Source organism: Nicotiana attenuata, chromosome 5 (assembly GCF_001879085.1).
Source record: "Nicotiana attenuata strain UT chromosome 5, NIATTr2, whole genome shotgun sequence".
Taxonomy (NCBI): domain Eukaryota; kingdom Viridiplantae; phylum Streptophyta; class Magnoliopsida; order Solanales; family Solanaceae; genus Nicotiana; species Nicotiana attenuata.
Window position 1 is genome coordinate 49,992,448 of NC_031993.1, and position 17,048 is coordinate 50,009,495.

General features: G+C 43.4%; 1 protein-coding gene across 1 annotated transcript; it reads left to right on the forward strand.

Annotated features, from left to right (window-relative positions):
• Window positions 3,562-7,375, forward strand: LOC109226206. The gene is made up of 5 exons (XM_019391000.1): window positions 3,562-4,987; window positions 5,178-5,783; window positions 6,086-6,231; window positions 6,379-6,870; window positions 6,974-7,375. The coding sequence occupies exons 1-5, from the start codon at window positions 3,562-3,564 to the stop codon at window positions 7,373-7,375; spliced, it is 3,072 nt and encodes a 1,023-aa protein (XP_019246545.1).

The following is a 17,048-nucleotide window of genomic DNA, read 5'->3' on the forward strand; positions in this document are numbered from 1 at the left end:
AGGCCAGTACCCTATCCCATTTGATGTCAAATAATAGAGGCTTTGTAGATAGAGGTTCATTTTAAACAGTATGTTAGAGGCCTTGACAGCCCATATGTATTCATGTTTTAAGAACGATAGTTTATTGATACAGTGTTTGCCCACTTATAGTTATGCATTACAAGTTGTGTCCATGTTGGCTCATGATTGTTAGAAGAAAAAAAATGAGTTAAGCAGTGGTTCACTCGGACCAGCACGGCACTGGGTGCCAGCCACGCCTCCCTAGGTTTGGGGCGTGACACCGTCGCCTAGCCATCCACAACCACAAACAACAATCCCCAACCCATGGATTACTTAAAAATCTTAAAACCTATTGCCATTAATGCCCCCATGCAAACCCTAGCTATGTTACCATTGAAACTAGTTGAGTTCCTTCATGGAGAACCAGTTGTGAAGTTGAAGAAACAAGAAGTGAAGCAATCCATCGTACAACATGGGCTTCAACTTGCAGTTCTTGGGAAATTTTCGTATGGGAAGCCTGTTATTGGTGCATTACGTAAAGTGATTCCAGTTCAATGTGAGATTAAGGGTCATTGTTCAGTTGGCTTGATTGAAGATAATCATGTTTGATTAGGCTGTCGTTATTGTAGGATTATGTTCATCTTCTTTCAAAGCCAGCTTTTTACTTAAAGGCTCAATCAGACATGTGGCATATGCGTTGTACAAAATGCAATCCATGGTGGACACCTGATAAAGAGACTCCCATTGCCATAGCTTGGATTAGCTAACCTGAACTTCCTCCAAATTTCTTTGGTAAGGAATGCGTATTTTCATTAGCTCATGCAGTTGGTAATCCATTAAATGTAGACCTAGCAACTCAAAATGGGACTAGACTTAGTTGTGCTAATGTGAAGGTGGAAGTGAATTTGGTAGGTAAGTTCCCTCAACGTATTAAGATTGTTGAAGAAGCTGATGAATCTGGGCCAGAATAGTTTAAATGGATTAGGATTAAATATGATTATATGCCAAAATGTTGCAAGCCTTGCAAGAAACAAGGGCATAGTGAGGCGGAATGCTGGGTAATTCATCCTGAATTACACAAGAGATTCGAAGAAGGTGTTGAGGCTCAAGGTAAGGAGAATATAGTTGTGGTGAGTACTGATGCAATTGGGACAGCTGCAAACTCAACAAAGGTTCTATCAAGTGGAAAGCTGGTTGGTAAGCTTGCTACTAACCATGCCAAGCAGAAATGGATGCAAGCAAGGAAGAACAAATACCAACGAGATAATAGGGGTCACATTGTTGATAACAAACAAGGAAAGGAAGCTGACAAGGGTAAAGGGAAGGCCAAGCTTGAGGAAGTAGAAACCAAGAACAAGTTTAATTCACTAGAGGTTGAGGAAGTTCATCAACCTACTCTACAAATTACTGAAGGCAAAGGTAAGGATCATAGCAATGGTAAGAAGAAGGAACATGGGGAAAAGCAATCCAAGAAGGGCCAGGAGAAGGAAAAGGAAGGCAATACCGGAGTGTCAAGCCTTAATCATAAGGCTTCTGGGGTTAGGGTTGGGAAAGATGCTAATAATAAACTAGCTGGAGAAGCTGATCAATAGGAACATAAGCGTGTGAAGAAGGAAGCAGTTGAGAAAGTGTTGGAAGATCAGCATAATGGGAACTTAGCTAAGGCTAATTCTATTGTTCCTAGTGATCAAAGTACTTATGAAAGGGCTAATAAGGAATCCACAATCGACTGGGTTCATAGAAGGTTTGGAACTAGAAAAGAGGAGCTAAGGCAACTCAATGTGACTACAAACCAATCATGTCAAGATATTCCATCTCAAACATTTGCAGATTCTGGGCAGCTTGAGGACCTTGATGAGGTAAACTCAATAGAGGTTTTATGGAGTGATGTAATTGAGGTGGAGGATGATTAGCTAGGCACGACAAAGACAACAGGAGACAAGGTAAAGAAGGACAACCCTCAACCTGGCGTAGGCTGGCGACGCAAGGCCTGAAGCCAGGTTCCCCAGGCGTTAGGCTTGCAACGCCAGGCCAGAAGCCAGGTTCCCTAGGTGTTAGGCTGGCGACGCCAGGCCTAGCGCCAGGTTCACCTGATGAGGCAGCTACAGTAAACCCTATCCCTAGTGCAACTGGAGAGATTTTGGCCTATGTAGATGGTGTTCCGGTGTATGCATTTGAGAACAAACTTCATGGAGATGATAATGTAAAGGTTAGGGATGAGACAGTGGGGTCAGACCAAAACACAGGCAATGGAAAGGGTGGTGATATCAATAGAATAGACATTTCTGAGTAAACTGCTACAGTAATTCCTGGGGTAGGCAGTGTCTATGAGCAGAAATTCAAAATGATACAGGCTGTTGCTTCTTCTATGGAGAATAGCAAGGAAAAGGCTGATGAGCATGCAATTGTAAAACGAGCATCTGGGGAAATAGAGGAAGTGCCTATGGAATCTGGCACCGATCAAATTATGCAGCTGCATCTTAATGTTCCATTGAAGACTCCTCTACAATATTTACATGATTTAGTTACACACAATGTGGCACCAATTGATGAAGACTTATTGAGGCAAAATCCAATGGAGGATGACGGAGATGATGAATCAACAGCAGAAAACTTCAAACAGGTGGCAAGGGAAGGGGATATATCACCTACAGCTAGTGCTAATGGAGGTAAGAAAACAAAGAAGAATCAGAATAAAGAGCCACAACAACCTTCAAGAATTATGCCCAGGAGGGCGGCTTCTCTATCTAATTGATGATCAAAACATTAATATGGAACATAAGGTCTGTGAATACACAGCAGGCCTTTCCTAGGGTGACCAATATGAATAGGGAGCATCACTTTTGTGTAGTTGCATTGATGGAGCCTTTTCAAAAGAAGGGATTCATTAATTGATATAGAAGGAGGTTGAATATGGAGACTGCTTATGCAAATATAACGGGCAAATATGGTTGTTCTTTGATGTAGTGGTGGAATGGGAATTAGTGGAGGATACTGAGCAACAGGTGACTGTGAAAGTGTTTCACCATGACTTGGGGCAGCACATGATGATGACTTTTGTTTATGCAAAATGTTCAGCATTGGAGAGGTTAGAATTGTGGGATCATTTGTATTACCTAGCAAGTGATATGGAATTGCCATGGTTGGTAGGAGGGGACTTCAATGTGGTATTGCATGAAGATGAGAAGATAGGGGGACTTCCAGTACACCCTCCTAAATATGAGGATTTCGCATTTTGTGTAAACTCTTGTGGTACGTTTGAGCAAGGGTACAAGGGAAGTCCATTTACATGGTGGAATGGGGGACCCAATGCTGCGTGTATATTCAAAAGATTGGATAGGATCCTTGTGAATTTGACATTTCAAAACATGTTGCCAACTATTGAAGTTGAGCATCTAATCAGAACTGGATCAGATCATGCACCATTGCTAATGACATGCGGGGAGAAGACTACTAATATGTCGAGCCTTTCAGATTCTTGAACTTTTTGACAAAGCATGCTACATTTATGGATGTGGTGAGGCGGAATTGGGAAGCCGATTTCATAGGGAATCATTCTTGATGTTCAAGCAGAAGCTCAAAAGGGTGAAGGCAGCACTTTCAAGATGGAGTAGGGAATCAGGTGATATATTCAAGCGGCTGTCTATTTTAGAGGACATTGTTAGGGTGAAAGAGATATTGTTTGAAGAAGAACCTACAATTGAGAATAGGATTGTGCTTCAAAAGGCTCAATCTGAATTGAAGAAATACTTGAGTATTGAGGAGCAGTATTGGAAGGAAAAAGCTGGGATGACTTGGTTTGATGAAGGAGATATGAATACAAGTTTCTTTCACAATCATGTCAATGGCAAAAGAAAGAAGTTGCAACTGAAGAGGATCAACAATGGCAGTGGGGTATGGATTGAAGATCAGGAGCAATTGGCTACAGCTGCAATGGACTTCTATAAAAACCAGTTCACAACTGAAGGTGATGCTTCTGACTTTTCCTTGCTCAATAATATACCTTCCATGGTGACTATGGATGAGAACTTGGAACTTAGCAGAATGCCAACACTTGAAGTCAGGGATGCAGTTTTTGAGCTTAGTGGGGAGAGTGCTAGTGGACCTGATGGATTCACTGGCCTATTTTATCATTCATGCTGGGATGTTATTGGTGCTAACACACACAACATGGTTCTACATTTCTATGGAGGAGTTGCATTGCCTAAATCCATTACTCATACCAATCTAGTGTTGCTGCCAAAGAAACCTAGAGTGGAGACCTTTTCTGACTTAAGACCTATTAGCTTGAGCCACTTCATTAACAAGGTCTTTTCTAGGGTGTTACATGATATATTGGAGGGATTTCTTCCTTCTCTAATATCTCCAAACCAATTCAGATTTGTGAAGGGTAGGAGCATATTTGAGAACATCTTATTGACCCAAGAAATTGTGACTGATACAAGGCTAAGGGGAAAGCCAGCTAATGTGGTGATCAAGCTTGATATGGCTAAGGCTTATGACAGTGTTTCATGGAAGTATTTATTGCATGTGCTGAGGAAGATGGGATTCTCTGAACACTTCATCATCATGGTGTGGAACTTGGTGTCAATTAATTGGTATTCACTGTTGGTGAATGGGCAGGCTTTAGGGTTCTTCAAGTCAACTAGGGGTGTGAAGCAAGGGGATCCTCTATCTCCAGCTTTGTTCATATTGTCAGCTGAGGTACTTTCCGGGTCTTTGAATAAGCTCTTTGAACACAAGTCATTTATGGGATTTGGAATGCCTAAGTGGTCTGATCCTTTAAACCACTTGGCATATGCTGATAAGACTATAATCTTTGCATCTGCTCATCCTCCCTCTTTGAGCAAGATTATGGCAGTACTGGGAAGCTATGAGAGGATATCAGGCCAGATGATCAACAAAGATAAGAGTTCTTACTACATGCATTCAAAGGTTGCTAATGGATTGTTTCAAGCAGTTGGAGCTATTACTGGATTTGCAAGAGGTAAATTACCTTTCACATATCTAGGGTGTCCCATTTTCTACACTAGACGAAGGAAGGAGTATTATGAGGACATTATCAAGAAGGTGAAGGCTAAATTGCATTCATGGAAAGGGAAAGCTATTATCATTTGGTGGAAAAGCAACACTCATCTCGAGTGTGTTGCAAAGTATGCCAGTGCACATGTTATCAGTCCTTGATCCACCAAACAACATCTTGGAGAATCTACATAAGATCTTTGCTAGGTTCTTTTGGAGCACAAAAGAAGAAGGGTGGAGCAGACATTGGGCTTCTTGGCAAAATCTTTGCCTTCCTAAAGAAGAAGGGGGCCTAGGTTTTAGGTCCTTACATGATGTTTCAAGGGCACTATTTGCTAAGCTTTGGTGGAGGTTTAGGACCACAAAATCTTTGTGGTCTAATTTCATGTGGAATAAGTATTGCAAAAAGGAGTTACCAACAGTGGTGCAGTTTAGGGAAGGGTCTCATGTTTGGAGACAAATGCTGAATGCTAGAGAAGAAGTTGAACATGAGATCTTATGGGAATTGAAGAGTGGAACAACTAATATTTGGCACAAAAATTGGACTGGATTGGGTGCACTTTATCATGTACTTCCTGAAGACTTTCCTATCAATGAAGATCTCCAGGAAGTGGCAGAATTGAGGCATGGAGAAGCATGGGATGATCAGCTACTAGACCAGACCATCAATGAAGATATTGCTGAACATATTAGATCCAATGTGCATTATGAAGGCAGTGAGGAGTACTGGGATAAACCATATTGGATGCCAACCTCATCAGGCAAGTTTAGTGTTAGTAGTGCTTGGCAAAGGCATAGGGGCAGATCCTAATCAAGAGTACAAGCTAATATGGATAAAAGGTTTTCCATTCAAGATATCATTTTTCATGTGGGGATTGTGGAGGCAGAAGATAGCCACTGATGATATGTGGAGGAGGCAAGGGCAAATGGTAATGTCAAGGTGTTGGTGCTGTCAGCAACCTCAAGAGGAGTCTATAGAGCAATTTTTCTTACAAGTCCTACTGCATCCAAGGTGTGGAACTTGTTCATGGGAGCTGCTGGAATCATTGTGCCTTTGATTCAGCTGAAGCAAATCATAAGGCATTGGTGGAATGCACAATGTTGTCCCAAGCTGAAGCCACTGTTCAGGCAATTCCAGCTATCATCACTTGGGAGCTATGGAAGAGGAGAAATGCAGGCAAACATGGAGGATCAGTGTCCACAAATAGGGTGATTCATAAAGTCAATAGGACTTTACATTATTTGGCAAGGGTGAGGTATGCTTGGCTTCCTAATATTCCATTGTTATGGCCGGACATGATCCAATACTTGGAAGGATATAAACCTATATTAATCACTATAAGAGTAACATGGTAGCTTCCTTTTCATGGTTGGTATAAATGCAACACTGATGGAGCCTCAAAGGGCAATCCTGGTCCTAGTTCCCTAGGCTTTTATGTGAGGAATGATGAAGGTGATGTGGTGTATGCTAGGGCAGTAGACTTGGGGGTGACAACCAATGTGGTAGCTAAAGCTAAGGCGATTCTTCAAGGTTTGGAATACTGTATGGAGCATGATCTTCACCCTCTCATATTGGAAACTGACTCATTGGTGATGAAGAAGGTGATAGAAGGGGAATGGGATCCTCCATGGGTAATTGCACCTGATGTGAAGAGAATTAAGGAGCTGAAGGGCAACTTCAATGTGATCTTTCAACATGTGTTCAGAGAAGGCAACTCAGTGGCGGATTTCATAGCTAACATTGTGTTTTCTTTTGCAAGTACATCTGAGTTTCACTCATTCTCTAAACTGCCTAGTGCAGGGAGGAGGTTGATCAATTTAGACAAGTCTCAAACTCCTAACCTTAGGGTCAGATTAGCAAAGAGAAGAGCCCCAGACTGATGGCTTCACGGGATTGGAATCTACACATACCTGCATGTTTCTTTTATGTCTCATTCTGTACGCTGTTAAGGTACCAGTGGTATTAGCATGGTCACATGCTCATTCTGGGGGTGCTTTGATAGTGTATAGGAACAATGTGATAAGCAGGTATTGGATGGTGCAATTTATCCTACTTCTGATATGTTCAAATGTTAAGGAAATGGCTGAATTTGTTATGTTGCATTTCTGGAGATTATTGAATCATTTCTCAGTGGTATTAGCATGTTTTCATGCTCAATCTGAGGATGGTTTAGCAATGTTTAGAATGATGTCTACATTAAAAGTTTGGGTAGAGAAGGATCTGAGCTTAAAAGATCACAAAATTACCCTGCTCCACAAGCCTGGCGGTGCCAGGCTAAAGCCTAACTATACCTGGCTTGACCCTGGGGTCGCCAGCCTCAAGCCTGGCTTTAGCCTTGCAAAGCCTGCTTAAAGCCAGCCCCAGCCTGGCTTTTGCCTTGTAAAGCCTACCTAAAGCCAGCCCCAGCCTGGCTTTTGCCTTGCAAAGCCTGCCTAAAGCCAGCCCCAGCTTGGCTTTTGCCTTGCAAAGCCTGCCTAAAGCCAGCCCCAGCCTGGCCTTTGCCTAGCAAAGCCTGCCTAAAGCCAGGTTCTTTTACATGTTAATTTTGATACGCAAGCACATGATTGGTACTTGGAAAAATTCATTTCACTGCATATGGAGATCATATAGTAGCAACACTTGGAAGACTATGCTGGCTTCAATTTTGTGGTGGAGATGTTTGGAATTCATTTTAGCCTATGGACTGTATACCCTGGCGCTTGGCGAGAGCTTGAAAGGTGTTGCTTGGTATTTGCCATTGGCAATTGGATTCATGTATACGGTCAAAATCATATGCATCTAATTTATAGGATCGAGGGTTCGTCTTAAGCCTGAGTTCAGGCGAGGTCGAGTACGAGTTCGATGGATCAGACCCGAGCTCGAATATAGGATGCAATGCCTGAGGATCAAAGTACAATGGACATCGAAGTCGAGTATGCTCGACCCCGAAATAATGCCGTTATGGATTTCTAACAGAATGAGCGAGATTCCTGCCACGTCCCTAAAATCATGGCACAAATCCCCAAATAGGATTGTAAGATTTTGTACTAGGCGGTTAGACAGCTGTACCAATAATATTCCTTACTGTAAATATAAATGTACCTTATTTAAGGTTCCCCTATTATATAAAGGGGACCCCAATCATTTGTAAGATCCATCTAATCATTTTGGCAAAGAATATACTCTCTACTTTTGGCTTACTGTTCATTAGGATTGTCCTTTACATTTATTGTTCTTACTTTATTGCTCTTAGTTCACCTCGAGGTCACTAAGTCGAGGTCACCACTGCTGAGTAACATTGGTTTGATTCACTTATTTCTTTCATTTCTACTTCATATTTCTTGATTATTAATTGGTATTGAACTAAATCACATGTCTTTAAAACCACAAATCAAATTTAATTGTTACTCGTATTTTCGAGGTAAACAGTTTGGCGCCCACCGTGGGGCTAAAGATAATAGTGATTATTTCATTACTGATTCTCGTTACACATGTTATTTTTACACTTTTTCTTGTCAAGAATTTTTTATTCTCAGGCTGAAACATGTCTAGCTCACAAAATGCACTTGTTCATGACAACGAAGGTCTTGGGGAAAACAACAATATAGGGGTCGGTGTACCACCAATAAACCCTAGGGAAGTGCTAAATATGGAACCAGTTGATGTTAGTTCGCACATTGCTCTAAACGCGGATTTAGGCACAGACCTCGGAGGGACTGTAGGCAGGGAAGCCCGATCTGGTGGCCAAGGAACACAAGAAATGGGAGATGGTGGAATCAGCCTCCAAGTGATATTCGAGATGCTACAAGCTCAACAGATCGCCATCACTCAACTTCAAAGTCAGAATAAGACTCTGAGTGCAGTTGAATATGAAAACACTCGACGTGTTGAACCAGCGCCATAGAGGTCGAACGGAAATAACTCGGGGACTGACCCCACCATTATGAGGATGCTCGAAAACTCACCAAGAGGATCGAGTCCGGGGAAAAGAAGATTGAGGACAATGATAAAAAGATGGAGACTTATAACTCCCGTGTTGACCAAATACCAAGGGCACCTCCAGTTTTGAAAGGTTTAGATGCCAAAAAGTTCATACAAAAACCATTCTCTCACACCACAGCTCCGATGCCTATTTCCAAAAAGTTTTGCATGCCCGATATACCCAAATATAATGGGACAACCGACCCTAACGAGCATATTACTTCATACACTTGTGGGATCAAAGGAAATGAATTGAATGACGACGAGATCGAATTAGTTTTATTGAAAAAGTTTGGGGAAACGTTGTCTAAAGGGGCCATGATTTGGTACCATAACATGCCTCCTAACTCTATTGATTCGTTTGCTATGTTAGCAAACACCTTCGTGAAAGCGCACGCCGGGGCCATAAAGGTGGCAACGAAGAAATCGGATGTTTTCAAGAAAAAGCAGAGGAACGACGAGATGTTAAGAGAGTTCGTGTCCAGGTTTCAGATGGAGCGAATGGAATTACCACCGGTCTCGGATGACTAGACAGTACAAGCTTTTATGCAGGGATTGAATGAAAGGAGCTCGATTGCGTCTCGATAGTTAAAGTAGAATCTGATCGAGTATCCAGCTATGACGTGGTCAGATGTGCACATCCGTTATCAATCAAAGATCAGGGTCGAGGATGACTAGTTGGGAGCCCCCTCGGGTTCAGTTCATCCTAACAGATTCGCAGCCAAGCCCCTGAGGGATACGGACAAGGAATCAAGATCGAACAAGGAACGGTATCAGCCATACGTTGATCGGAAAAACAACAGCTCAGGCCGTAACGCCCCTCAAAATGATCGAAGAAACGATCGAGGCCAAAGCTCTTGAGGACTAATGAGTAAGAGCGGGTTCGATAAGCATACCGACCTCGCGGAGGCACCTCGATTGTCGGAGTACAACTTCAGCGTAGATGCATTGGGGATTTTATCAGCTATTGGAAGAATCAAAGACACCAAGTGGCCCAGGCCTATACAAATTGATCCTTCTCAAAGGAATCTAAACTTGATGTGCAAGTATTATGGCACGCATGGCCACAGAACCGAAGACTGCAGGCAGCTAAGGGAGGAGGTTGCTCGGTTGTTCAACGAGGGTCACCTTCGAGAATTCCTCAGCGATCGAGCTAAGAATCACTTAATGGAGATAGATGCAAGGAAAAATGAGCAAGAAGAACCACAACATGTAATAAGATGCAAGGAAAAATGAGCAAGAAGAACCACAACATGTAATCCAAATGATCGTTGGCGGAGTAGATGTCCCTCAACGACTTGTGTTCAAACGCACCAAGGTATCAATCACTAGGGAAAAACGGACTCGGAGCTATGTGCCCGAGGACGCCTTATCCTACGACGAGGAAGCAGAAGGCATATCTCAGCCACAAAACGATGCCCTGGTAATTTCTATCCTTTTAAATAAAATTCAAGTTAAACGTGTTCTAGTGGATCCAGGTAGCTCAGCAAACTTAATCATATCGAGGGTCGTAGAACAACTCGGCCTATAGGATCAGATTATACCTGCATCCCGGGCCCTAAATGTCTTCAACATGGCAAGCGAAACAACAAAGGGGGAGATTATCCTACCAGTAAGCATAGTCGGGACCATACAAGATACAAAATTCCATGTCATCGAAGGCGACATGAGGTGCAATACACTCCTTGGAATACCATGGATACATAACATGAAGGCGGTACCTTCAACTCTTCATCAGATGATGAAATTCCCAACGGAGGATGGAGAGAAAACAGTCTACGGAGAGCAACACACTGCAAAAGAGATGTTTGCAGTCGATGAAGTGACGCTGATACCAGTGCCTTCGACCTCGGAAAAGACGAACACCAAAGGTAAGCAAGCGTCCAAATAGCAATCACCGCCTCCAACCTCAACGGAATTGGAGCAACAGGTAATCGAAGACGAAGAAGAGGATTACCTTACTCCTCGAACCTTCGTCGTTCCCGAAGAGTCCGATGCAACCAAGTCAACAGTTGAGGAACTGGAGTAGATCATACTGATCGAATACTTGCCCGAGAGAAAGGTATACCTGGGAAAGGGATTAACCCCCGAACTCAGGAAAAAACTCATTCAGTTTCTTATTGATAATATGGATTGCTTTGCTTGGTCCCATTTAGATATGACAGGGCCCACAGGAGATAACTACGCACCGTCTTAGCCTCAACCCCAGGATCAAACCAGTGAAGCAAAAAAGGAGGCATCAATCCGAGGTGAAGCATGCATTCATAAAGGACGAGGTAACCAAACTTCTTAAAATAAGGTCTATTCGGGAAGTAAAATACCCCGAATGGTTAGCTAACGTAGTTGTAGTTCCTAAAAAGGGAAATAAACTTAGAGTGTGCATAGATTACAAAGATTTGAACAAAGCATGCCCGAAAGATTCTTTCCCACTGCCGAACATCGATCGTATGATCGACGCCGCGTCCGGCTACGAGATTCTAACTTTTCTCGATGCCTACTCTGGGTACAATCAGATTCAGATGAACCCGGAGGACCAGGAAAAGACTTCATTTATTACTAAATTTGGAACTTATTGTTACAACGTAATGCCTTTCGGGCTAAAAAATGCAGGAGCTACATACCAACGCTTAATTAACAAAATGTTCGAAGAACAAATAGGTAAAACAATGAAAGTTTACATTGATGATATGTCGGTTAAGTCCCTACGCGCAAAGGACCATTTAGCTCATTTGCAGAAAACATTCAACATCTTGAGGAAATAAAACATGAAGCTTAACCCGGAAATATGTGCCTTCGGAGTTGGCTCGGGTAAGTTCCTCGGCTTCATGGTGTCGAATCGGGGCATCGAAATTAACTCCGATAAGATCAAGGCCATCGAGGATATCACAATCATGGACAATGTGAAGGTCGTGCAAAGGCTAACAGGTCGAATAGCTACTTTGGGTCGATTCATTTTGAGGTCATCATATCAAAGTCACCGGTTCTTTTCCTTGCTCAAAAAGAAATAGGATTTCGCATGGACCCCGGAATGCCAACAAGCCTTGGAAGAACTGAAGCGATACTTATCAAGCCCGCATTTGCTTCACACCCCGAAGGTAGATGAAAAACTTTACCTATATTTGGCAGTGTTCGAGATAGCGGTAAGTAGGGTTCTAGTTCGAGAAGATCAAGGTACGCAATTCCCTATTTATTATGTAAGCCGAACAATAGGAGATGCTGAAATCAGATACCCTCACTTAGAAAAACTAGCACTTGCATTGATAAGCGCATCTAGGAAGCTAAAGCCATATTTTCAATGTCATCCCGTATGTGTATTAACCACTTACCCCCTTCGAAAAGTTTTGCGTAAGCCCGAATTATCGGGCCGATAGGCCAAATGGGTTTTACCGGCAAGGTTTTTAACGAGGCAACAACTATATGCTACCTAAGGAGAAATCAACAGTATCCAAGGCTTTTTTTCAATCAACCTCGAATACTGGGGGGCATCAGTCATATTTTCGAGGAAAATACTTCATGCCTAAGAAAGCCCCGATAGGGAAACTTTGTAATGGGCCAAACGGTCAGATGAACCGTGTCCATATAGAATAGTCGAGCCCCGACGTCAAAACATGTACACATGTATAAATTATTTGAAGAAACATTCTGTTTATATCAAAAACACTTTGTGTCTCAAAGAAGTCTACTATTATACAAGCTCTATACTTATAATCCTACGGGGAACGGCTCAAGAGCCAGAGCACGAATGCAACCTCAAGATACTCGGGGACTGTCATCGACAGTCAACACTCGGACTCGTAAGACCTCAAAGAGGCATCCCCTCAATACAAAGGTCAAGGCCAACATACTCGGGACTAACCTTTCGAACAAGTTCGAAAGGTTATCGGGAAATAAATCCAAGAGACATACCCAAAGGCTATGGCCATATTAAAGGCTACGGCCATATCAAAGACTACGTTCATATAAAAAGGCTACGGCCGAAATAATGCGGCTCGGAGACGTCCGAATTCCACCATAGATTTAATGCCTTCAAACACTTTGAAAAAACCCGTTAAATCAGGCTACCCTCGACAAAAGCAAAGATTAAGGGCTTCGATAAAATCAGCCCTCGAATAATTTAGAGGCTTCAATAACATCAGCCTTCGAAAAAACCTCAAGAGGTATTCAATTATGTTTACACAAACAAAGTACGAATGGGTACAAAAAAACACATGCTAAGGTATTAATAAATTTTCACCAAGTCTTTTAGCCGAAAAGAGGGAAGAATTATAGCCGCTTTAGAGGACGAATTGGCCCAGCTTAAAGAGCCTAAGGGCCGATATATAAGAGCCTAAGGGCCGATATATAAGAGCCTAAGGGCCAGCTTAAAGAGCCTAAGGGCCGATATGTAAGAGCCTAAGGGCCAGCTTAAAGAGCCTAAGGGCTGATATAAAAAGAGCCTAAGTGCCAAAATATATAGGGTTCGAGACCTTGCTCTCACTTAACTCGGACTCAAGAGTCCCTACATCCCGAGCTCACATCAAATCAAATTAATCTTAGCTCGAGGATTAATTAAAACCTTAAGAGATGAAGACGAAGCGAAATTGAAGATAGAGCAAAGAGGTTCTTTATATTCATAAGAGATGTATTACAAAGTATATTTACAACACCCACGAAGGGTCCTTACACAAAAAAGAAAAAGGGAACCTAATCTATTTCGGGGTTACATCCCCGGAAGCAGCCTCCTCAGGAATTGCACCCTCGGCAGCTCTATCTTCGGGAACCTCCTCTTCCTCGGGGACACCTTCTTCACCTGCCCCGTCTTCGAAGCCACTCACAGCATCCTCATCATCAGAAGAAATAAGAAATCTGGCATCGGTTTCCCGCGCGTTTTCTTCAGCTATTTCTTCAGTAAGGTCAAATCCCCAGGCGTGGATTTCTTCAAGAGTCTCCCTCCGGGCATGGCACTTGGCCAAGTCATTACTCCATTTTTTCCCGGTCGGAGGACTCCCTCAGCTCCGCTTGAACAGCCTCGGCATCCCTTAAGTATACGGCGATGGTCTTATCAGTCGTAGCCTTCGTCTTCTCAACTTCAGCCTTGGCCTATGTAGCTTCGGCCCAGGCTCTAGCAAGCTCTGCCTCTAACTCCTCAATTTTCTTGGCCTGGGAAAGACCCTTCACTTTAATGCCCCGGAGTTGAGTTTCACTCGAGGTCAGTTGGGCCGTAATAGCTTCCTTATCGGCAGCGAGCTGATCCATGTTCTCTTTCCATCGATGGCAGTCACCCTTAACTTGATAAACCTCGCCCCGGAGCCGCCCAATCATCTCCAACTTTTGATGCAACTGAGACATCGAAGTATTAGCCTCCAAAGTAGGGCCAAGAAGACCATACCCTGTTAAAATCACAGTTACCTGCTCATCTAGCTTGGTCTTATTTTGCCGAGCTTTGGCCAATTTAGCCCGAAGGTCCTTAAGCTCCTCCTCTTTTTGGCTACAGAGGAGCCTCAAGGCCTTCTCTTCACCCGAAACCTTCCTAAGCTCGGCCTCACATTGGCTCAGGTCAGCTCTAAACTTGACGATGGCCTATACATGAAATGAAGATATGTTAGTCAAAGGAAAGGAAGGAAAGAAAAAATTACAACAATGAAAGTTAGTATTTACCCGAGAGAGGAGACGTTGAGACTCTTCAAAGAGGGTGGATGCATAGTTAAGGTCAACGGCATCGTCAACCCCGGTGAAACAGTCCCGGAAAGGGTCTTCATCGAAGACCTTGCTTGGGTTAGGTGTTCATAGAGCCCGAGCATCCTTTATGGTCTCCTCGGAGTAAGCTGGTAGAGATGGTAAGTGACCCATTGTCACGACCCCGAGCTCCTCACTCGGGGCGCTCTGATTAGCTTCGGCCCTCTCAACACTTGTTGGATAGGGGGAATGATCTCTATCTCCTGGGACTCGAGGGCTTTACCCAAATCTTTTTCCGGAGTTCCTCCACCATAAGACGAGATCTCAAGTCGAGGGCTTGACGGCCTCGACTGGTTTTCTAGTTCGGGGCACCAACATCATTTCTTCACCCTCGTTCTCTTCATCTTCTGGATATTGAGTGGCGGAATCCAAATCCACGTGTACAAGTTTCCTCCTCGGCTTTCGAGTAGGGTTCCCCTCGTCCTGTGAATGTTCAGGATTTGAAGCCCTCTTTCTTTTGTTGTCCTTCCCCGATTTTGGGATGGAGGATGCAGTCTTTTCCCCAGGCGGGGTTGGCCTCATTTCGGAGATATCTCCGATGTCTGCACAAGTAAATATGAATGAGTTGACGCCACCAATAAATGAAAAATATCTAATACTGGGGAAGAGCACTTACCATGATGCTTGGCCTCCTATTTGCCCCTCGATAAATCACGCCATTTGCGCTCATCATACGAGGAGGTCGCATCCAACTTTCGGACCCAATCCTCGAGGTCCGGGACAGCGTGAGGTATCCAAGCAACAACTGCAGAAAAGATAAAAATATTATGGAACACAGAAGCAGAATATGGAGAAGCATTGGTTAAGGAACTCCACTTACAATTAAAATTCCATCTCTCCGGGAACGGCATTTTGTCCCTAGGAATGACGTCCGAAGTCCTTACTTTGATAAACCGGCTCATCCAGCCTCGATCTTTGTCTACATCGTTACTAGCAAAGAAGGCCTTCTTTGTTCGACGTTGCAGCTTGATGAGCCCTCGAAACAGTTGGGGCCGATACAGCCGAATAAGATGGTTGAGGGTGAATTCCAACCCCTCGGCCTTTCCGGAAAAATAGCAAAACATGATCACGATGCGCCAAAAGGAGGGATGAATCTGGCCGAGGGTGACCTCGTATGTTTTCCAGAAGTCGATCACTACCGGATCGATGGGACCTAGTGTGAAGGGGTAAGTGTAAACACTTAAAAAATCCTCCACGTGGGTAGTGATGCTCTCCTCGGGGCCTGGGATCTGAACCACGACCTCGTCTCCCCAGCCGCAGTCCTTCTTCGTGGCTTTGAGGTATTTCTTCGAATCGAACTGATGTATCGAGATACATGTTCACATCGGTCTGGGATATCGGGAGGATTTTTGATATTGAAGTCCTTTTTTATCACACAAGGGCCGAGAATGATTTCGTGAAGAGCCGGCGGCGCCACCGGTTTGGCCGGCCGGGAAGTAGAAGAAGACGATGCTTTCTCTTTTTTGGGAACTGTTTTGGAAGTTTTAGCCATAGTTTTGAGCTAAGAAATACAGACGGTAGCAGAGTATAGTGTTTTACGAGAACTTGGCATTTTCCGGCGTATTAAAGAGGCGGTGGAAACGGATGATGGGAGTAAAAGATGAAGAAGAGAGGTAATCAGAGTAAATGGGAATGAAGGAGTAAAGTTTTCAATTCAAAGAAGTAGCCTCGTATTTATAGATGAGCAACGACGGTTTGGCGGCGCTAGTGGCCGACCATTACTGTCATGCATTTAATATTTTGGGGAAGCGAGCAGACGGGACGTTTTAGTCACTTCGAACACCTACGTCATGGGGATGACATCATCGTCGGGAATCCGAGAGATCGAGATTCAAGTTGTTTCTTATCATCTTATTCTAAGAAACGCGAGGACTATCTGTATATGATCAAAATCATATGCCTCCGATTTATAGGCTCAAGGGTTCGTCTTAAGCCCCCGTTAAGGCGAGTTCGAGTTAGAGTCCGATGGATCGGACCCGAGCTCGAAGATAGGATGCAATGCCCGAGGATCAAAGTACAATGGACACCAAAGCCGAGTATGCTCGACCCCGAAATAATGTCGTTATGGATTTCTAACAGAATGAGTGAAATTCCTGCCACGTCCCTAAAATCATGGCGCAAATCCCGAAATAGGATTGTACGATTCCGTACTAGGCGGTTAGATAGCTGTACCAATAATATTCCTTACTATAAATAGAAATGTACCTTATTTAGGGTTCCCCTATTATATAAAGGGAACCCCAATCATTTGTAAGATCCATCTAATCATTTTGGCAAAGAATATACTCTCTACTTTTCGCTTACTGTTCATCAGGATTATCCTTTACATTTATTGCTCTTACTTTATTGC

Coding starts and splice junctions, on each gene's coding strand:
- LOC109226206 (XM_019391000.1), top strand. CDS start 3,562: ATGTTCAAGCAGAAGCTCAAAAGGGTGAAGGCAGCACTTTCAAGATGG. Junction 4,988..5,177: donor TATTACTGGATTTGCAAGAG/GTAAATTACCTT, acceptor ACATGTTATCAG/TCCTTGATCCACCAAACAAC. Junction 5,784..6,085: donor TTGGATGCCAACCTCATCAG/GCAAGTTTAGTG, acceptor CCTTTGATTCAG/CTGAAGCAAATCATAAGGCA.